This window comes from Pseudoliparis swirei, chromosome 20 (genome assembly GCF_029220125.1).
Source record: "Pseudoliparis swirei isolate HS2019 ecotype Mariana Trench chromosome 20, NWPU_hadal_v1, whole genome shotgun sequence".
NCBI lineage: Eukaryota > Metazoa > Chordata > Actinopteri > Perciformes > Liparidae > Pseudoliparis > Pseudoliparis swirei.
This window is the reverse complement of record NC_079407.1, coordinates 7683155-7706448: the sequence shown is the minus strand read 5'-3', so window position 1 is coordinate 7706448 and position 23294 is coordinate 7683155. Positions and strand designations below refer to the sequence as shown.

General features: G+C 41.4%; 1 protein-coding gene across 4 annotated transcripts in view; it reads right to left on the bottom strand.

The window, feature by feature from the left end:
* Positions 1-19659, bottom strand: part of kcnab1a (potassium voltage-gated channel subfamily A regulatory beta subunit 1a) — a 108058-nt gene extending 88399 nt beyond the window's left edge. For 3 of the 4 annotated variants that reach the window (XM_056440700.1, XM_056440703.1, XM_056440704.1), the window contains exon 1: positions 19138-19659. In XM_056440700.1, coding sequence (XP_056296675.1) covers positions 19138-19391 — 254 coding nt within the window. In that variant the 5' untranslated portion in view covers positions 19392-19659. Of the gene's footprint in view, positions 1-12113; positions 12371-19137 lie in introns of those variants that run through there. The other variant, XM_056440699.1, reaches the window with a different exon arrangement.
* Between the last annotated feature and the right edge of the window lie 3635 nt (positions 19660-23294).

Sequence of the window (23294 nt, the reverse complement as noted above, 5' to 3'; positions counted from 1 at the left end):
TTTTGCAGTTCATGAAGGCAAACAGGCATAAGATTGTATATTGTCAAATTATTTATCAGTAATACAGTAAAAATGATGGGAAAACTTTGCAAGTCGATTTATAGTGTGCGCCCCTAAATTTTCTGCTTACGCCCCTAAAATTTTAAGTTAGGGGCCACTGTGATCCTAGTAAAAAAATTTAGTCTGGAGCCCTGTCTAGTATTGTCCAATATGACATAATTCCTGAAGAGAGTGAGCTGCTCAGTCATATTTCTCTTTCTGTTGCTAAATCAAAAGTTGGAGCACAACGGGATCACAGTGCATAAACCACTCGAGAAAGACATGCCCTGGTTGGTGGAGCAAGTACATATCCAGCAAGCTGCAGCTCAGAACTCATGAGAATGAAGCGCTCTAATCCATTGAACCTAATAAAAGCTTGTTTGCAATACAAAAAAAGTTCTGTTTGAAAAATTATTCCTCAAGGCTCAGTTTGGCTCTCTGCGTTCTGAACTGAAACCTTTTGAGAGAATCAACAGATGGCGTGTCTGTAATAGTTTTTGCCTTGAGCGTTCATTTGCAATCATGTGCTCTTACATCAGCAATTTAGAGAGAGAGAGAAGATTGCATGTGCTTCACCTCGTTTTGTTAATTGGATGAAATATCAAACACCTGTGTCTACTCAATGTGCATCTCCCTCTTTAGTTTCATGCTCCACGATTAACGGCTGGCTTGGTAAAAAAAAAAAATTACAGTTTATTACTTATTTACATCAATTTATCCAACACATTTCACAAAAGGTGTGAGCTGGGCTGTGTGTTCATTTATGGATTTATTCTATTCATCTTGAAATGTAAAAAAAAAACTAAACTAAAACAATGTCAATAATAAAAGAGCACATGAAACTTTAAACCTCTTTGGTAAAGCCATGCAGGTCATTAATAAACCACTTCTGAAGACCGAGTCGGTGAGTATGGACTGAGCGTTTGCGTTAAATTTGTTAGGGTGGGACAAATTACATCACTATTGCGACCCTATTTTACATTAATTTATATGACATGTCATGCATTATATATAGTCAGATTACATGATCTCATTCTTATTTAAATATTGGCAACATTGGCAACCACAGTTTGTAAAGTAATCTACTCTAAGCAGAACTTTTGATAAATTATAACCCTGTCATCTCTTGTTCCACTTTGCAGAGGAGGATCATTGGCAAAATGACTTAAACTATAAAAGTATGGAAATGAACCCATTTGGAGATAATGGGGAGGTGAAGGTGAGACTGTGTTTTAGGCCTGGGCTTAAAACAAGGATTGGGAACTAACATTAGAATTCAAGTCCAAACTAGTAAAAGGAAGACCCATGTTTTCTTATGTTCTACAGAAAAAATGAGGACGAACTTCTCCGTGTTTTGATAATCGTATTACTCCCAAAAATTCCACAACCTTGCAAAAGAGTTTTTAAAATACAAAAAAGGTCGATCAAGCAAGAAATGGAAAGAAGAATGTGTGTGTGTTCCGATGTATGCGTGTGCACGTGTGAGCGCTAGTGTGCAATGATCTACACACTCTGCTCCACATCTCACGCCATTACATCTTCAGTGCGACACACGACTCATTCGGCCTGCTTGTCTGTGTGAAACAGGTGAGATGGTTTCCATCAGTGTAGGGCTGCAACAACGAATCGATAAAATCGATAAAAATCGATTATTAAAATAGTTGGCAACGAATTTCATTATCGATTCGTTGTGTCGCGCGATTATTAGGGCGCTCAATAAGTCACGGAGTATAAACAAAGTTGAGTTGAACGCAGAGCGGCGCAGGAGAAACAAGAGCGGAGGGAGAGGGAGAGGAGAGGAGAGACGGAACGCTGCGTTGTGAGAGCCAATCAGCGCTGAGCTGCTCCTCTGTTGATGAATCTAATTGGCTGCTGCTGCTCACGTGGCGCTGGATGCAGAAGTCATTCACGGAGTCTGAGACATTCATGGAGCTAAGTGCGCCTACAGGTGACGTTATGAACCCAGACACCAGGGCGCTACATGTCACGACGTGTGTGGCATTTCCACAAGAGTATAACGTAGAAAACGTGGTTATTTATTCCGTGGTGGATAGCGGAAAACATTTTTCCATGGAGAAAGGCAACGGAAATAAGCCACGACTCGCTGTGAGCGCTGCGCTGCGCGTGCAGACAGCATTTAACGGAGCGGAACAGCGCGTGCGCTCTGATCGCTCTTTTAATGAAGTATCGATACTAAAAATATGCTAAATCACATCGTTTTTAACGTACGGGTACTTTGTTAGTATCGCTGCACCGTGCAGCGTGACAGCAGCAGATGTAGCGGACTAACATTCAAGCTAACCCAACTTCCCAAACGCTGTGGACATCTGAACGCTGATTGGCCGAGACGCGACACGTCCATCAAAGATGTTTTATTGCGAAGAGCACCACTTCACATTTTTTCCGCGTCTCACTGCAATCTCAACGGCAGCGGGCCAGGTGAAAAAAATAATAAATCGGAACGCATCTCTGATATTGTTCAGGGGGAGGGGCCACATGGGGACCACTGCTCAGGAGAGGAAAGCTGTCAGTCTGTTTGTGACGGTTCATCACCATGGTGACCAGTGGATCTCCAGGACCTTTCCAGGACTTTAAACCAAATTTCCATGATTAAACATTTAGTGAGAACTCTGTCTATACGTGACAAAGTGAGAAGATGTAGTATTTAAAATAACAATGAGAATTCCAAAGCATATCATATATATATCGTGTAAATTAACATTTGAATATTTTGGGATTTTATTTTTTTCAATTACTTTTCTAGGCCTGCTAATAGCCATTTAAAAATTCCATGACTTTTCCAGGTTTTCCATGACCGTACGGACCCTGTTTTGAATAAAGGGTTGAAAATTAAAGTTTTTTTGTTTTTTTATCCGATTAGTCGATAAAATAATCAACCGATTAATCGATTATCAAAAAAATCGTTAGTTGCAGCCCTAGATAACACATTTAATTTCTACGTTGATGGTTGTTAAATAGTTATCTAAAGTATTCATCTGAATCAGTAAAAAGTAACTGTAGCTGTCAAATAAATGTAGTGGAGTAGAAGTATAAAGTACCTCACAATTGTACTTGAACAGCATGATGGTAGTCTATTCAACAGATCAGAACTCATATTTATGCAATATATAAGTCCTCACCAAATGCATCTTTTAACATTTTTGTAGAACTACACCTTTAAACTGGTGACTGCAGTCATCGCCACAGGTTGCTACATCTTTGCTGCATTGCTGCACAGAAACTACCAAAACACTTCACTACTCATGTGTGGATTTGAATTCATGCAGCTACCTGACCAGTATCTGCACACAATGCTCAGAGTATTGTGCATCTATTGGCACTGCGTTTCCCCTGCACTTGTCGCAGTGTTTACATGGTGCACAATACTGCAGTAAAGGCCACAGTGAAAGTGTATGCATCTACAATGTCCCCTTTAGTTCTTATGATGGCAATCTCTCATATCCCACTATGAGTCCCTTGTCCTCTCGCCCATTCTCTAAATAAGCCTTGGAGGAGACTACAGTGTATTACCTATAACTGCAAAAGATATCACCGCACCCGGAGAACGAGAACGCACACACACACACACACACACACACACACACACACACACACACACACACACACACACACACACACACACACACACACACACACACACACACACACACACACACACACACACGATGAGGAAAGTGCTGATCCGGGGAAACATAAACTTTGCCTGCGTCAGTGTATCAGCTTAGTGCTGTAAAGCAGCGATATACGGTGACACTAAAACTGAGTGTCCATTCTGAGCATGACTGTGCAAAAACGTAGATGGAGGGATACCACTAATGACAGACCCAAAGGACGGAAAATGTAATGACAGAGAGAAAAGGATAGATGGGGAAAATAAAATGAAACAAATGGACATGATGAAACGGCAGGGTTAAAACTGCAGGAAGACAAAAGGCGGTGAGAAAATTGGTTTTCGAGGGACAATGAGAGGTAATTGTTTATCTAGCGAATGACCTGGTTTGGATATATTGTCCCCTCTTGAGTCGTGGTTTCAAAGGTCTCTCTAAAAATCCACAGCAGGTGACACTCATACTGAATCCACTGCTGCTTGGGCACTGCAACACAGGATGTACCTTTGGTCAGACATGTTCTCTTCTCTTGGCAAACACGGGCAATTGACTTGTAGCTGCTCGGATTCACTGCCACCAAGCTATGCACACTGGCTTTTGTTTTTGACGAGGACATTTCAATGAAGAAAATTGTGAAAATATCCACATCAATGTAGTTTTAGAGCCTTTTGATTTGTGTCGAAGTGACACTTTCGTTAAACATTGTCGAAACCAGACACAGGAAGTGACTGCTGGTCAATTTAGTGCTGACAAGTGTTATTTCTCTCAGGCACACACTCCAAGAAACACACCAGTATCCCCAACTTTCATGACCATCGTCAAGGTGACAGTAGGTCCACGGCTCCCCCTTGTGGTGAAACCAGCAACCAGCATGATAAAACAACTACAGGCTATCTCTTTGGCTCTCTTTCTCTCTCTCCGTTGATCTCTCGTTACATCTCTTAAGACCCTCATTTTGGATCTCCTCTCTGCAGCTCATTCAACCCACATGAACACGTTTTTAAAAAGTGTCTCTACGTTCCCTTTTGGGGTTCTTCACACACACCCAGACTATTACCCCTCATCATCATCATCATCATCATTACAAATTAGGTTATTATAACTGCTGCTCTAATGAACAATCCACTGTGGGGGAGCCCAAAGTCGTCGAGTTGCACACATCCTCTCACAAACGCATCTATTAGCGAGTCTCTGGAGATTTCTCACCGGCCTGCATGAATATGTGCTCAGACCTCACGGATCATTACCAGTTGTGATACTCTTGGTTGAGGTCTGGTTTTTCGGGGGCTACAGAGTCACCTTGCACATTAGCAAATAGATTTAGGAAACAGGATGCGAGTGTTAGAATTAGAGCTTGCACGGCTCCTTTTCATGTCCAAGAAACAGTGTTTGGGAGTAAGCTGAAGCTTTGAATGGAGCGTTATCCTCAGGCAACCTCACTGAGACCCAAGGACAGCCCTGCCTCTTAAATAACCGCTTATCAGCTCTCATCAATAATGGACAAATACCAAGAGAGGGGATGAGAGAGTCAGCGATACTTAAAGACCAGAGCGGGGACAGAGAGAGGGGGAGCAACAAAGACAGAGGGATGGGGCATTTATGTCTGCAGGGTCCAGTAAAATTAAAAGGTTAGACGACGACGAAGACGAAAGAAAATAGGGATCAACTGGCTGCTTGCCAACACTCAAATCTTTGTCTCATTGTCTGTCTCTCAGCACTAATAGGCAGAAAAGTAGTTTTTTTCTTAAAGAGTGTGAGCTGAGGATGGTGATCCACAGTCACCGTCTGTCACTCTCCTAAATGAGCACGTCAATAGGACAAACCAATGCCCTATTGATTCACTCAGTTGCCTCATGCTGACACAAGTGAAATACCAGCAGTGTGTGTGTGTGTGTATATATCTATATAGAGAGAGAGAGAGAGAGAGAGAGAGACTCTTGAGAGTTACAGAGACGCATGCAATAGTCCTATTAATCCTTCCAAGCTGGAGCATTGATTAATATCATGTGTCATTAGTCGACTAATGACCCGGTGATGTGTGTCTCCCAGTGTCATTGACGAATGGGGAATAACAAGTCTCCCAAAGTTGGGGTTAGACCTATATAGATAAGGGTAGTCCTCGAAGGGATTACATAGTCAATGAGGCGTGGCATTTTCAACAAATGCTTAAGTGAGAGAGCGCAAGCAGTGCAAAAAATAGTCGGAGTAAGATTAATAGAACAGTAATACATTTAAAGCATTTCTGTCTGAGCAGTCGACTGACCATCTCAAATACTATTTCAATTGGTATTTAACTCAGAGGAATTTACAGGATTTCTATCTGTTTGATTTTTTAAATTACAGCTCAGCTAAAGTCAGGATTAATAATCATGCCACATTTCTAATGATTTAGCCTATTTAATCATTAATATTGGATTCATCTTGAATTTCAAATCATTGGTCATGTGATGATGACCTTATGGTGCTTTTTGGAGTCTGCCGTTGTTGAACTTGTTGTCTTAAATAACAGAAACACCTCTTCCTACTTACTATTACTTTATATTTAGATACATCATAACATAAACTGATTTTTAGTACAGTTGCATGGTGGTAAAATGCAACAACTCGCATAATATTTGATTGTCAAACAGCATGACATGTTGGCCACAAATTGGAATCAGAAAAACAATGTGCAATATTGCTCTGCAAAACAAGTTGCTTTTCACATCAAAAACTAACCAACTGACACACACAAAGTAACCAACAAAAGGACAGATAAAATACTGTAACACAGGCCTCAAATTCTACCCATTTGAATGAAGTGCTAACGAATCAAACTGACAGTTAAACAGTTAAACAATTCGCGTGAACAGCAACTAGTTGGTACCAAAGCAACCGGGAAACACATATTTAACGCTAACCAGTAGGGAAAAGCCAGAGCGAATAAACAGATATAAGCTAGAGAGACACGACTCACCCTGTTTGAAGAAGCCGCCATTCAAGTGGTGTCCTCCATGTTGATACTGGGACAATCATTTTTCTTTTGGTTTCTACCTGGTTAACTTTCTATCTTTTGAGTCTTGTCCATTCGCAGCCTGGCATTTGTATAACAGCAATGAGTAATAGGTGGTGTTTCTTTACGCTAATTGAAGGACGTGAACTTCACCTGGCAAGCTGGAAACACGTGGACGTCTCACGTCCTACGCCTGCAATATTATTTCTCACCACACAGACTCACATGGCGCTGTTTCGCCGATCTGAAGAAACTCAATGAAAACAGTGAAGGAGACACCGGATGTGTGACGAAATATTTACAGGTAATTGATACACCTTTTAAATCAACATTTATAATATTTGTTGTTGCTTTAACAGTGTATTACTTAATTTGACACATACAAACATTTAAATAAAACCCTCGGGATTTTCTTCTTTTTAAAAATTTTTTTATTTTGTGCATGTAAATCCTATCACATTGATTCCAAACCAGTACAGGGCTTTTGTGATGTAACCAAAGACTTGGAAAACTGTTAAGTTTGACTAGAGGTGTAAATTAGCTTAAAAGATAGTTTTTGAAATTTGCTTTGATTTATATTCTACAAAACAAACACTGTAGATTAAACAAGTTTGAATTTGTCTGAATATTTATCTTGAGTCACAGTGATGCAAGCACATTCAGGAGAAAGTCAATCATGATGCTCGAAACTAATGTGTAGCCAATAAAACAAACCCATTAGATTTGCCAAATAAAACCGTCAAAGCAGCCTAATGAATTTCCTACTGATAAAATAGACATAATTTAAGCTAGTTTATAGTGTTGTCTATACACGATTGGATGCATGCCCCCCCCACCCCACCCTCCATCCCACACACACACACACACACACATCCTTGACCGCCTGACCAATTAAGTATTTAGGGAGGATACGAGCTACCATGTTAAATATTCAGCTGTTTTCCAAGATAAATAAAGGATGAGCAATTGACACATTTGCATGTGTATTTATATCTGTGTCTGATTGCATGCGTGTGTGTGTTTGTGTTTGTGTGTGTGTGTGTGTGTAATCTATGAATCACTGCTTGAGTGTCGATCGGTTACAGCTTCATTAGGCTCCGATTAAGAACAGACAGAAACAAATGATCACAACAATATAAAGTGAGACAAATCAGTCCCCATCTTTCTGCCCTTGAACACGAACACCACATGCTTCCTTTATTGTTTAAGAATATAGAGTACAATATTATTTGAATGCGTCCTCTGTTATTTGTATTTCAGCTGTGCATCTCTCTCTCCGCTCTTGTTATGTCTGTTAGGCACCATGATAAATAGCCGGGCCTGGACAGCTTCTCCTTACATAGGCACTTGCCAGAGTCTAAACACTTTTAGTGGATACAAGGAGTCCAGAGAGGACGGGCTTTGGGTTTCAAACAATGTTCAATTTCAGTTTGGAAACAGCTCCACAGAGCAAAGCTTCACTCAGACAAAATAAATCACAAAATTAGATGGCCAGTCTGCAGCAAACAACTGCAGCTCCTGAACTATATGTGGTTTAAAATGTTTCCATCAATTTTATATAAAGTGCTGAAGTCCATTTGAATGACAGTGTTAATGCAAAACTGCATAATGAAAAATAAGATCAATCACGAGAGCAAATAGTAATTGTATCCATGCTTGAGACAGTGTGTCAAAGCCCATTTGGTGGTACTCTATATAGCCTGTTGACTTTTAAAAGGAACAGCTCAGTTTAAACAGAGTTATAAAAAATGTATAAGGTTCCTTCTTGCAAAAAGGATATTTTTCACCGCAGTTTATGATAAACATAGTCTTATTGTGGAAAGAACAGTCCTGAATATTGTGCAGATTTGCCATAACGTACCAGAATAATAATGAAAACTGTTAAATTATAGAAGGATTATTTGTAATGCAATCAATTCGACCATTATTGAGAAACCCACTGAATCAACTGAGAGATAAGAAAAGTGTAAAGAACAGTGACAAAGCATCATGCTGGTGAGAGAGTGTGACTGGGACATGTAGCGGCTCTGCTGTCATTGTGTTGTTGTTTCCAATGGAGAAAATATATTTCTAGAGTGTTCTATTAATCGGAAACACAGTGAATGACAGAGACGGAGAGAAACAACTGTGGGGACATTGCAACTATGTCACCTTCACACAGTCTCAGTGGACAGCACTCGTTTAATAAGATGGACTGACAACTATCCAGACTACACACACACACACACACACACACACGCACTGGTACACTCATGAGCACATGGCATATGCTTCATAATGTGACCTTCTGCCCCACGGAGGTCTAAATACTGCCTCACCGTCATTCTATTATTGGATACAGAGCAGGGAATGCTGGGTCTTTACCCAGCATTCCCTGCTCTGTATCCAATAATATTATGGGCTTTTTAATAATCTTCTTCATATAGGCGGATTGAATTGATGATTGCTTTAATTCGGCCAGAGTGATACAAAATTAGCTGAGTGCATTTCACATTTCGGTTAAAAGGGGATGTACTATGCTTTTGGCTTATTTACAGAAAAGGTTGATTGAACACAAGAGTTCTTTTTCAGCTTAATTTATTTCGCCACGCATATGAAAACACGGCATTATGATATTACAAAAGGCCAGACAGCAAGTATTGCTGCATCACGATGGCATAATGCATGATGAGTTTTACAAACAAGCAATACAAATTAAACAATAATTAAAAAATTGTGCCTTCTGGCCTGAATTAAGTGGTTCAACCAAAGCAGAATTACTCACATTGAAGTGATTATAAAAATGTAAGATGGTGGAGGCGTTAAATAACCGTCTGAACCCTCTTTGATAGAGTGCAAGAAGACTAGACTAACACAAATGAAGCAAAGAATGAGAATGAGGCGGGGGAAATCTTCTTGAGGCGTTCAGGCCCGACGTGTTCACTGGATAGCTGTCGAAGTGTGTTTATAAAGCTTAAAGCTTTTTATAATCAACTCTTCCTGGAACTAAGTGGCCGATGTCTGCTTTTCTAACACGTTTCATTTACTTTGTCACATGGCGACCGTGTCTGGTCCTGGTTTGCTGATTGCGTGAACCTTCGCCATGTAAGCCCCGAGGATGAATGCCGAATTAAACACAGTACATACCTGCTTGTAGTTTGTCTCTTCTTCCTCTTTCCGTCCGTGCTCTTTGTATAATTTTTGAATGAATTACGTGTTTGCACAAATTGAAGCCGTGCACGGGAGAGTGATGAGCATGCGATCTTGCATGTCTTTCTTTACAACGCACAAAATTAAATCAAAACAGTAAGAAAACGGGGAGAGAAAAACTGTGGCTTGTTTGTATTTTATTAAACCAATTATATATATATATATTTATATACATGCAATCTACATCTGGTGATGTCCATACTGTTCGATTTTTGTTTTTGTGGTTGTAAAATACCTTTTCGGACCACTATAAAGTATTCAAAAGGGGAAACAAATCTTTGGGCCTGAAGAGCCTTTGATGGAGTGTCATAAATCCCAAAAGGTTTGGTTGTAGGAAAGGCTTCCACATCATGTCACGACTCACTTCACTCTACAGAGCCAGATATACTTCGAAGGAAAACATATTTCAAAGACACTGAGGGCACTTCACTCATCTCTTCCTTTGGGGTGTTCATGTGTTAATAAAAGCATTTCATATTAATATTTTGTAATTGTCTGTTTCTGTTTGGATAAAGTCATGGTTGGTTGTGGTTGTTTTTGAGTTCTAGCCTAGATAAACATTGTTCCCCTCAACTAAAATAGCTTTTTTCTCCTGCTTGTGCCAGAGCGAGTCCGTGTGGAAGCAGAGCCCAGTGCAGGTCTTGACCACTAATACACGCTGACCTGGAAAAGGAAGTCCCCGGCCAGCTGTTTTATGAGGTTACCATGGCAATGGACACACATTCCAACACACACACAAACAGGCCCATGTACACACATATGCCAACGCCCCAAGGTGAAATTCAAACAGCACATGGCCATATGAGCTCCCACTGACCCAAATGAGACACAGACTGCCATCACCGCCTCCCCCCCCAACCCCACCCTTCCCCCCAGGTCATGGAAATGTTAAGCCAGCGGTCTCTGCAAATAGAAAACACTCAGGGACACCTTGTTTCTCACTCTGAAGCCTAATTGTGATATTTTGTGATTGGCATTATGGTAAAGTGAAACAAGAATATCCCTTTTTAATTAACAGGTGTGTTTTTGCTAATTTTATCAATGTGGAGTTTTAATATAGGATGTTGTTCTTGTGGTAAGTTAGAGGGCAGCAGTAAATGTTTGAGCGTGTGAATACGTAGAGGTGAACGGTTAATCACAAACTACATGAATAATATAAACTCCAGAACTCGTTCTTCTCCATTGGAAACAACAACACAATGACAGCAGAGCCGCTACATGTGCCAGTCACACTCTCTCACCAGCATGATGCTTTGTCACAGATGACACACATATGACAGCAGTGGGAAACACTCTCACATGAAGTGGATTGTCTTCAAAACTAAAAGCTATTCATCATTTACCATGAGTCCTTTGGAGGATTTAATCCATGTTGTTTTATTCAGTCTACAAATCCATGCGTGACCATAGTGCAATGACTTCTATTAAAGAGACTTGAAAAGCACGCTGAAGTAAATATAAATATTAACATATACACAATATAAATGTATGAGTACATAAAGGAAAAACAGAGAATCCCGAGAGAATGCGATTGTGTTTGTCGCGTTTAAAAACAACAGTCAAACTGAGAAACTATGCGTGTACGTTAATGTTTTAGGCTTCACAGAGTTTGTTTATTTATGTGTTAATTTGTGCACTGAATTAAAAATGGTTAATCCCAGTTTGTGACAGGAGTCAGGACATTGAAATGTGGCATATTACAAAATTAGTGCAGACACCTGTTGGTAAAGCCTATATTCTTCTCTTGTTCTTTATTTTAAGAATGGATTTGTCAAGGACTATAGAGCGATGAAGCAGATCATGGTCTCACTTACTACAACAACACACTAATATAGATGTGTGTTCTCAGACTATATGTGCTCTCAACAACTGTTGAGTTTCACATTCAGATCAATCGTCCACATGATGCATTGGTCAGATCTCCAAAGACAAGAGTCATTATTCCAGCTTCTAGGGTGCAAACCTTCTTTTTTTGTATGATCTCGTATCCCTCAACCAGTAAACAGACATGACGTCTACAAAGCATTTTCAATCAAACAGTTGCCAAATAACCACAAGCCCCACAACCAACCATCCAATCTCATGACAGGCGAGGACAGAGACAACACTCATACTGTTGGGGTTGCCATGGCAACAAATGTCCCTGTAGACATGAGCCTCAGAGTCCCAAGGAGCACTGCTAGAAATATCTCCTGTAAAGTCCTACACACATTCTTTCTCACACACACACATACACACACACACACACACACACGTGAGGTTACCTGTAGGTCATGCCTGTCTGGCTCTTGATCGTGTCTTGCAGCGACAATGAGTGGAAGTTGAGAAACTCTTCCAGCTGTTTGAGCTGCACCACACTTTTGGATCTTTTTGGCGTCCACAACATTAGAGGAGCGTACGTCCGTGGCCCCTTGCCCACGGACGTCTGCCTGGCGAGCCTCCCCTGACCTGGGCCTTGACCTCTGGACCCCTTCTGCTTCGGGTTGGGGATGTCTGGGCACGTTGCTTTGTACAGGTACATCTTTCTGCCTTCTTCTTCTTCACTTTATCCTTTCTTTCAGTCTCTCCGGTATTCTGTGATTCTGTCCCACAAACATGTACGTAATCCAGGTAGGCCGCTTCGCCCACGCAGCGCTACATGGAGCAGAGGACTTATGTGAGTGAGTGAAGAAATCTCAGAGGAAAGTGAAGTTTTCCTCCAGATGAAGCTCCAGGAAAAGAAAAAGAAGAAGAGGAAATGTAGGAAAAATCCAACTTGGAATATCATAATTTGAAAAGAGAAAAACGGTATTCACGAGTCCATAAAATCCAATCTGTCGACAGGCTGCTCGTCCACACAGGAAAAACAGGATTTTTCTTTACATGTGCTCCTCCATTTGCTTTGCCTCATATGTTCTCTGTACACACACACACACACACACACATGCAGATATAGAGGCACGGATATCCCACTCTCTCTCCTCTGCTCCCTCTATCACACAGCACACATGCTGTCACTTTGCCCCCTGCTCAGCCATTCTACATTATAAGCTCAGTTTGGTTTGGCTCTCTCCTTTAAAAAATATTATTTCTTCTCTCCAACTCCCAACTTATCCTATCTCACTTTAGCCACCATCCCTCTTTTGTCTCTGAGTATTCCCTCTGTTACAAGCACTTTCACTTATTTCGGATTTCCTCTTGTCTCTCTTTTCTGCTTTCCGTTTTCTTCCACTCATCTCTTTATTATCAAGCACAAATACACACAGGTGTATGTGTGCATGTTTTAATCACTTTTACATCCTCAATGCCCCTTTAATATTACCTTTTGTCTGTCATTTCTTTTCCCTGCCTGTACCCCCCTCCCCCCCTCTCTCTCTCCCTAAACAAAGTATACTCTGGACAAACTCAAATAAACACACACTTTCGCACAAGCTGACAGTGAGTTATGCACAATTGTGAGCAGTGTTTTGGTAATGAAGTGAACCACAAAATAAGGATGTCTCTCTCTCGCTCTCTCTCTCTCTCTTCTCCTCCTCAAGGGAGTGTTCAATGACGTCACGTGTGGTCTGGTCCAGTGGTTTATAGAAATCATATGGAATTCCATTCTCCCATATCAGGACATTTGAGTTAGGACACACACTGTCACTCTTTCTACAAACATATAAACACACACACACACAAACACACACGCACACACACACACACACGCCATTGGTATTTCACAAACAAATTGAGAAGTTCTACGAGGCCAAAATACATTGATTGTTACAACATACACATGCCAGCCCAGCCATGTCACTAAATTGAAAGCTAGTGATTTTTCACTCTGCACGAAAACAAGAACAATTAATTTGCATTATTATTTGTGCTGGACACACAAAATGGACATATCCATGTTCACGATGCAATAGTCAGAGAGAGTGGCGTTGTATTCAATATTGAGAAAGACCACTTATGGTGGATGGTTGGGGAGGTGGATTTTTTTTACTTTGATGGTTTTTCTAAACCTAATGTTAGATTTGTTTTGGAATATCGACAAGATCGACACGAGAGTGCAACATAGAGCCATGTGTGAATGTGCTGTTGAGGCTATTCATCGTAACATCAATCCATACTCTAAGTTTAACTGTGTGTACAGTAAACTAGCAGGCTCTGTCTGGTGAGTGTTGCTGCAGAGATTGTGGTTGTATTGTTTTTGTTTGAATATGAACCTGGGGCAGAAATTGATTGTATCAGTGCAGACGAGACAGCCGGGTACAGAGGGGCAGCTGTATCCATTGTCCGGCAGGATGGGTGGAAAAACTGATCCTGCCTGGCAGCAGAAATGTCAGCTGAGCTTATGCAACATATTGCAGAGTGTAATTACTGAGTATTTATAGTCGCTAGAAGCACACACATCCATACACATGGAGCCTACATACTGGTATGCAGGCACACAACGAATGCATGTACAGTAAACTATATTATCAACACCACAACAAAGAATTATGAATAAAAACTCTCTTGCTTTGTTTTAGTTTTTTGTCTGTTATTTTTCCTCTTTTAATGTTGACCTCTGGTGTTGAGAACAGTCACAATCTCTGTTGATCCACTCAGCATGTGGGCAGGTGAGTCACTGACAAGAATACCAAAACAAGAGGGCTAGGATGGAGGGAGGGAGGGGGGTCCAGTTGAGGGTTATGGAAGTGAGTATATTACAAGTAACAAACTGCTTTTAACTCATGTTCTCCTTTTACACTTTTCTTTTTTTTACACTTTTTCTCACTCCTTCCCTTATCTGTTTACCTTAGTTTCATCCTGAACTTTTTCCCATCAGCTTCATCCTCCCTGAGACCAATTAGCCATCTTTCTATTTTATTTTTCTCCCACCACCCCCTCATGCACTGCTTCCACTGAGTGAATCCCTTTACAATAATCGCATATGTCTGATAATTACCCATCGGCGCACAGCGTGATAGAAACACAATAAGTAGAGCAGAGTGTTGCAGCACTGTGCACCTTTTTTTGTGGATTACTTTTAAAAGAAACATGAAATGACTGATGTTTTTGTTCACGTTGTAACCGAGCAAGCAATCTGCAGTGTGTAAAACAATATTTCGGTGTGGTTTACTTGAATGAAAAAGCTCTCTCTCTATGCCATCTGACTCTATGGCAGCAATAATGATGTCAGTGGTGAGTCACCAAGCCTCTGGGACCTCCCTGCTCCTGTTTAACGCCAGTGTGTTGGCCTACATTCTCCATCAAATCCCATTGTTACAATCATTGAAAATCTAGAAGAGGCTTTAAGCTGAAGGGTGAGAACAAAGCAAGGGTCATACCATTATATTACATTAACTGTATAAAATATATGGATAATACACCATGTGAAGTGTTGGATAATCAACTTTCCAGCCGTCCCAGGGCTCCTCTTTCTATTGCATTGTTCTTTTAATCATCTTTAAGGTTTTAAAAGATGAACCAAAGAGATGGAACACTGTTCAAATGTATTTTGGGCACACGAGAAAGCGTGAGGATACTATTATAATGCTCTGTGCAAAGGTTGCGTTCGTGGGAATCAAAACACTAATCTTGGCAGCAGCTCCGCCCTTCATCCATCAAGCTCTACTGGAACATGTGTGTGTGTTCTCCACAAGTATCATGTCGCCACACCTTTGTGTCTTGACATCGTTGGCCGCCTTTATCGTTTAAACCAACCAAGTTGCCTTCAGTGCATTCTGCTTGAAGTGATGATTCAGAAGAATGGAATAACACACATGTTCAGATTCCAAAGTTAAGAGATCTAGAATTGTAGCTTGTTGGCAACTTCCTGAATTGATAGAAACAAGAAGGTGTTTTGTGTAGCGACAAATTATTTTTATTTTATTCTATAAGATTTCTGGGGATTTCTTCACCAAAGATATAACAGAGGTTTCCAGCAGCAGAGTAAACATTTTTTTTAAACATGTACAATACTGTAAACCATGTGAACCCAAGACGGCACGGACATGCATGGACATAAAACCACATAAACAATAACAAACACCACCCAAAATGTATTGTTTATACAGTTACCTTAAACTAATCAATCTAATTAGGCAGAATACCGTAGTTCAATTGTCTATACATGTATAAAGACAACTAAGAAAAGGAATAGTTTAAATACTCTTGTCTATATCAAAAGCACATTAGCTTTAAATTAATTTGTAAAAGGAAACTAAATGCATTTTTGAGGGGGGGAAAGGCTTTTTTTCGCTCAGTTATAAAAGCCCGGGATTTCTGTGGCTACGTTTTGCATCAGTTTTTATGCAGAATCACTGGAGAGCTAAAGAATCGGGGCAATTGTTCTGATTCAAACGAGAGAGAGAGAGAGAGAGAGAGAGAGAGAGAGAGAGAGAGGATATTGGCTGATGTTGGCCGATTAAAGAAGGGACTTTTGGATCTCATGCTCACCTCTTTTCTAGGTCATAGATAATCGTTCTTTCTAACAGAAGATCGACTTCCCGTTATAAACATGGCGTCATTGTGATCAGACACTAATGATCAGTATCCATTCTCCAGAGGGGATACATTGTCTGTGTGTGTGAGTACAGCCTATCTGTGTGAAGGTCGTGATAATCTTAAAGTGATTTACATCGCAAGGTCTTTTTTATTGGATCTTCCACTGAGCTCATCACATTGTAAACCTATTCAACACACTCACACACTCCATATGCACCTGTCAATCTGTCAGTTGAGCCATGAGAGGCTGTCATCATATCTTTATGAGCCCGTAAATAAGGAGCATGTGAAACGTGGAACAACCGCTAACATATCGCCGAGTCCACTCTGAAAATAAAAGCTAGAAGGCCTTCCAAACGACAGTCTGCGTAGTGGTTGACCTGGGTTTTGATTTGACATGGGAGACCATTTGGTAAGTCCTATTTTTCCTCAGATAACAAGCTGAGTGCATTCACTCTTTGAAAGTGCTGGAGAAAGGAGGTGTGGAGCAGCATGAAGGGATTAAAACAATACAGACTTTAACACCTCCATCTGTTAACAGTACAGTGCCATGCAGTGATTGCTGTATTTTACAGTATTACCAGGATTTCATCAAGCTGGATCATATGCCCGTGAAATGTTAGGAAGAGGGTGCATTTTTCAATCAGGGGTTTGGCCGTTCAATCCCCGCCCTAGTCGATGTGTCCTTGAGCAAGACACTTAACCCTGAATTGCTCCCTATAGAGAAGCTGTGTCTCTGGTGTATGAATGTTACATGATTGTAAGTCACTTTGGATGAAAGCGTCAGCTACATGAAATGTAATATAATGTACCTTATATCACCGCATAGAAAAATAAGGATCTGGGACATTTGAATTGTTCTGCTACCTTTGATATAAAAAAAAGACGTGAAAAAAAAGAGATTGCACTGCAGGACATAAAAGCTGCCGGAAATCTGACATGAACAAAAGTTACATGAGGCCGATAGAAGTCCCAGCTGATTCTGAAACTGTCAGCTAATTCATTAATGTTCATAAAAAACACGTTTGGATTCTAGAAATCAATTTGAATTGTGACATCTTCTGTTTTGTTGCTCGACAAAATAAATGGATGCATACATATTTGGGAGAACTTAAGACCTGCTGTCAGCACTCTGCGCTCTTGGCTCTTAATCCTTCTAGACTAGAGTCTCTGCCTTGAAATTAGAGAGGCAACAGGAGACCTGGAGAATAAAGACAGAGGGAAAAGAGAGGAGAGGAGATAAGAGGAGATAAGATGCAAGGAGAAAGGCAGGACGATAGACCCATGAATGTGGGGCTTTCGGCTTGAATGATCGGAATGGGGCCCAGACGGATTAGGCATTCAGCAACAAGAAAGGAAAGCAGAGCGACGAGAGAGGGAAGACATGGCAAAGATATTTTATTACATTGTTTTATATATATATATTGTCATGATGTATATATATATATTTATATATATATATATTATATATATTTTCTCTTTTTTGTGTGTGTTTGTATGTATAGTTTATTCTTATTCTTCTTTTTTTTTTTTTGCTACTGTCGGTGCTGTTTTTGCTTTTAAGAATTTAATAACCGATTATACTTGTATAAAAGGGGATGTGACAATAAAAACTTGAAACTTGAAACTTGAAACTTGAAAGGGGGACGAACCCAATCCTGAAAATATCCATGTGTGAGAAAAAGGAACACAAGATCACCACCACTTGCTGCAGGAATACTCTAACTCCTGAAAGTGGAAACGACCGTCCACGTCACGGCCCGCTAACCGGCACCATCGGCGCTCTCCGTCTGTCAGTCACACACAGGGACAAGAACCAAATCTCCCCGCAGCCTCCGTAATGTTGTGTCACCATGGTGTTAGAGGATGTCAACACAGCCTAATGCGGCAAGACAGATGCTGGCTATTAGCATTACGGCCAGATCAGGTGGCACAACTCCGGGCCGGAGGTCTTCGTGACCAGCGTGACTCCCGTGACACGCAATGCTCACAAATGAAATGATAGGCAGCAGGGGGACCACTTGTTAACGATGGTCGCGTCCAAAAACACAGCACACATGCACATCACTCCACCGAGCAGAAATACTTTAATACTTGTGTTGTGTGTGTGTGTGTGTGTTCCTGTCAGGTGTAAAACAAAGGTGTGTGAAGTTCACTGAGGCTGCTGTGATCTGCCTGCTGTGTGTGTGTGTGTGTGTGTGTGTGTGTGTGTGTGTGTGTGTGTGTGTGTGTGTGTGTGTGAGTGTGTGTGTGTGTGTGTGTGCGTGTGCTTGGTCCTGTCAGGTGTAAAACAAAGGTGTGTGAAGTTCACTGTGGCTGCTGTGATCTGCCTGCTGTGTGTGTGTGTGTGTGTGTGTGTGTGTGTGTGTGTGTGTGTGTGTGTGTGTGTGTGTGTGTGTGTGTGTGTGTGTGTGTGTGTGTTCCTGTCAGGTGTAAAACAGAGGTGTGTGAAGTTCACTGTGGCTGTTGTGATCTGCCTGCTGTGTGTGTGTGTGTGTGTGTGTGTGTGTGTGTGTGTGTGTGTGTGTGTGTGTGTGTGTGTGTGTGTGTGTGTGTGTGTGTGTTCCTGTCAGGTGTAAAACAGAGGTGTGAAGTTCACTGTGGCTGTTGTGATCTGCCTGCTGTGTGTGTGTGTGTGTGTGTGTGTGTGTGTGTGTGTGTGTGTGTGTGTGTGTGTGTGTGTGTAGGTGTGTGTGTGTGTGTGTGTGTGCAGCTCTGTACAAAACATTAGGACTTCCATCTGTTTGCGCCGTGTCAGTGTGACTGCACGGGTGCTATTTAAGCCTCCTCTGTCTCACACGCATTCTCACACACTCACAGAGCTTAACCGACCTGTAGGGCATGCCAGTCCTGTGAGCGACTGTGTCCTCTTTGCCCAGTCCAAACATGTTCAGGTACCAGCTGGTCTCAATCTCTCTGATCATCGCCGCCTTGTGTCTGTGCTGGGCCGACTGCTCCCCGGACGAGGAGCTGCGTTTGGCGTCCTGGCAGCGCTGGGCCTTCGCCCCGCTGAGGGAGCCCACCGATTGTCTGCGGTGCGAGTGGTGCTGCTGGTGCTCCCCGCCGCTGCTCCGGGCGGGTCGCATGGCCCCAGAGGTTGCCCCCTCCCTCCCCTCAAGGGCAGAGTTCAGAGGGGCCAAGGGGAAAAGGTGGAGCTGCGGATTTCCAAGTCCTTCTTTTTGATTGATCACTCCAGCTCAGAGTGATGCAGGTCGAAGGAAAGCTTCTTTTGTTTGACTGCCACGACCTTTTTCCACTTCTCAAACTCTCTACTTGTGCTTTTGTTTTCAAGTCGTGTTCCGATCTGTCTCTCTTTGTCTTTCTGTCCGTCAGTGTGCTCTCTAGTCTCTTATAGCCTCATCCAGCCTGAAACAGGATCCTGGTTTCCTTGTCTCGTCACCTCCAGCCCTGGCCTAAAAGAAGGGAGCCAAAGATGCCGGGGTGTCGACAATGCATACACACACACACACACGCACACACACCCTGCACATCTTTAAAGAAAAAATAAGAACACACTCACAAACTGCGTAAGAGTTAGACAATCCACATCGACAAACTAACTGTACAGTGGAAATACTAGATACTAAAAATAGATTTAGACAACAAACTAATTATGGAAATTATTTGAAGCAGAGCTATCAACAATTATTATACCACACTACATTCGTGCACACACACGCACACACACACACACACACACACACGTATACACACAGGGCTTCATGTAGCAACATTCTCTTAAATGAATTAATGAAAGTCAACTCCAGATGCACTAAACATTCTTAAGCATCCTGCTCTTCCCCAGATTAGCTGAAAGAAGAATCTCATTTGATTATAAGTTCCAGGCGTGTGGCCAATTGTTTATTCTTAGAATATGAAATGTCTTCTAAGCATTATATAAGTGCAAGAGTTTTATGATATTCATGCATTTCTTTCCTCTTAAAATAAATTAAATTATATGTTTGCGTTGGAGTAACAATTTGGTGTACTGTGAAAAAAATATTTTCTTTTCTTTTCTTGGGAAGAAGGCTCTCGACCTCTCAATAAAAATCAAAACATAGAAAAATGGGTACGAACAAATTAAGGACAAATCACGGATACAAATACAAATCTGAGGAAATGTGTTAGTATATTGCTCCCTGCATGAGGCACATGTTTTTTTTATCTGCAGGCTTGGTATCAGTGACAACTCTATATTTACACTCCTACACTCCTTAGAGTCTTAATACCATTCCTTGTGTCATAAGACACCAAACAGAGAAACACAAATGTACATCTTTGCCTGGCATAACAATGTGGAAACATTGACACGTGGCTGCAAATAAAAACAAGAATGTTAAATGCTTGTATTTTTAAACTTTGCCAAAACAACAAAATGTATATCCAACTAGTCCATGTTTAATCTCTGCATATGTAAAGTCACATAGAGAGGCTTTGTGTGGGGTCTTATGTTTCCATCTGTTTCCATTTGTGTGTGTTTGATCAAAGTACACACTAACACCAAGAGCTGTTTTGTATACCTTCCTGAGAACCTTCAAGTAGACTTTGGATTCTTCCTCTGAACTTTTTCTTTACACACAAAAAAACTTTATTTTTTTGCCTGAATGCACCGGAAGGAGGGGGGGCCACAAAACAGCAAAGCTGCACTACAAAGAGAGGGAAGGATACCCGAAGGTGAGTGGAAGGACCCAGGAGATGCAGGCATTCAATCATCCTATGTGTGGTGCAGGGGGATTGCATGCTGATGCTAATGTGTGTCAGGTCCTGCAGGAGAGCAGGGGGCCGTGTGGCCCTTTACCACCTGGCCCAACACAAGGGGAGCGGAATACACAGAGAGGTTCAAAATCAGTCTAATGAGGGAAGGAGAAGACCTTGAGAAAGTATTGACCCTGTGTGAAGTTCATTTATTATGAAAGCTGGCTAAGTAAAGTGCTGGCTCACATATCCACACCAAAGTAGTGAGAGCCAGCTTTGTTGGAGGGGCCTCAGGGAGCACTGCACTTTCATTTTAATTAAAGTGTTTGAGCAATTATTTGAATTTAATGTGAGCAGATCACATACTGGTTAACAGTAACTGCAAAGATGCCGGAGATGTCAAGGATAATTAGTTGAAGTTCACTAAATTCACTCAATGAATTATTTGAATAAGAGCATCCATGCAAAAAAGAAGTGAAACCCTTAGTTATGACACCTGTCAGCCATCATTAAAAACAATGTCCAGCTGACTGGCTTCAATGCAATCATCTTGTAAAAGGTTTTCTTAAAATAGCATAATATAATATTCACGTATATCTAGCAGTTAGTTTGTGATATGGCATCTACTGAATGCCCCTTCGCTCTCGCTTGGAGATCATGTTGGAGAGGGGGCCTTTGGGTCAGATAAAGACCAGAGGCCCTCTCTTCAGCCGGTGTTTGGCTTGTTGGTTCTAGGCTACTCCATGGATGTAAAAAGAGAACTGGATACATCGTTGGCTCCCACTAAAGTTGCTTAGTGGCAAATCAAGCAAAAAAAGGTTGGACTTTGAGTCAATAATTATCTTCCAATTGTCTTGATCTCCGACAGCACAAAAATAACTGGATGTGACTATTAGATCATTTAGCAACTTTTAGGACCTAATGGATTTGTTTGATTGGTTTGTGATGGAACGTTGATTCACCTTAAAAAGATTAGGGTAAAGGTTAACCCAGACCCACTCCAATATTGATATAAATGGCTTATTTCAGCTAACAAAAACACAATTGTTAGTTGAATACTACCGCTATATTCCATTCCCACATACATGATGTCATGCTTAAAAGCCTGAGGCTGAAGCTGCATGATTAGCCAACGTGTTTTTAAGTGTGCAGTATTTAAATGTCTGGCTGTGTAGTCTGAGGATCATTTTGATATCCAATTAGAGACACAGACGTTGGTGTCCTCAGAGGTCAAGTGAACAGATCAGTGATCGAGTGTCAGCCCTCAATTATTCAGGCAGGTAATGATAGCTCACTGGACTCGTCTCAGGGGCTATGGGGGGGGATCTCAGTGGTGACTGTACAGCGTGAAGGGACCTGTGGTCAACAGATAATGTGTATTAGAAATGTGCTGGAGGTCACATAGCTCAGCTGAGCGGCTGTAGCTCAGTGGGGTAAGGGGGTCGCCCTGCAACCCCAAGGTCGTCGGCTCAATCCCCGCTCTCCCCATTAGTTGCAAGTCGAAGTGTCCTTGAGCAAGGCACTGAACCCCCAGTTGCTCCCCGGGCGCTTCACTGCAGCCCACTGCTCCTTAATAACTAAGGATGGGTTCAATGCAGAGAATACATTTCGTTGCCTGTGTACCTGTACTCTGCGCAATGACAATAGATTGAATCCAATTTAACATGACACACACAGGCATGCACACGTTGTCTGGTTGACCTGATGTCCATGAAGGACACACAAAGTGAACCCAATCTGACTTCTCTGCCATGTTTTTGTTAAGAGAAATCCTAGCATGGGCATGCCGAGACGCAAACTGATCCACTGGCGCGCACACACACACACACACACACACACACACACACACACCTAACTCTTTCTTTCAATATGTTGGAAGCTGTTTGATTAGTCTAATTACTACTGGCGGTGCAGTTACATACCTTTATACGGTATTAGATTGCACTCTGCATATATTAAACAAGATGCTGCACGAGTGTATACCAACAAAGTTCCATCTGCCTTTAATATAATCAGCTTTAAAGATTGCATCCATTCAGTTAACTAGTGTTGAGTTCGTGAGCTGGTAAGACTGCACACATGTTAATAGGACATAATGGGATATTTGACACAAAAGGTCGACGCGACCTCTAAAATCTAAGGTCAGCACAAGCGAAACAGAAGAATTCTAGTTTTGAATAAATGGCATTTGGAAAGCAGGTATTTCTTTCACGTACAGCAACAAGAGGACATTTTCTGACACGGTGGTTTATGTAATACTAGTCTGAATATAGCCACATGTTTCTTATTAATTG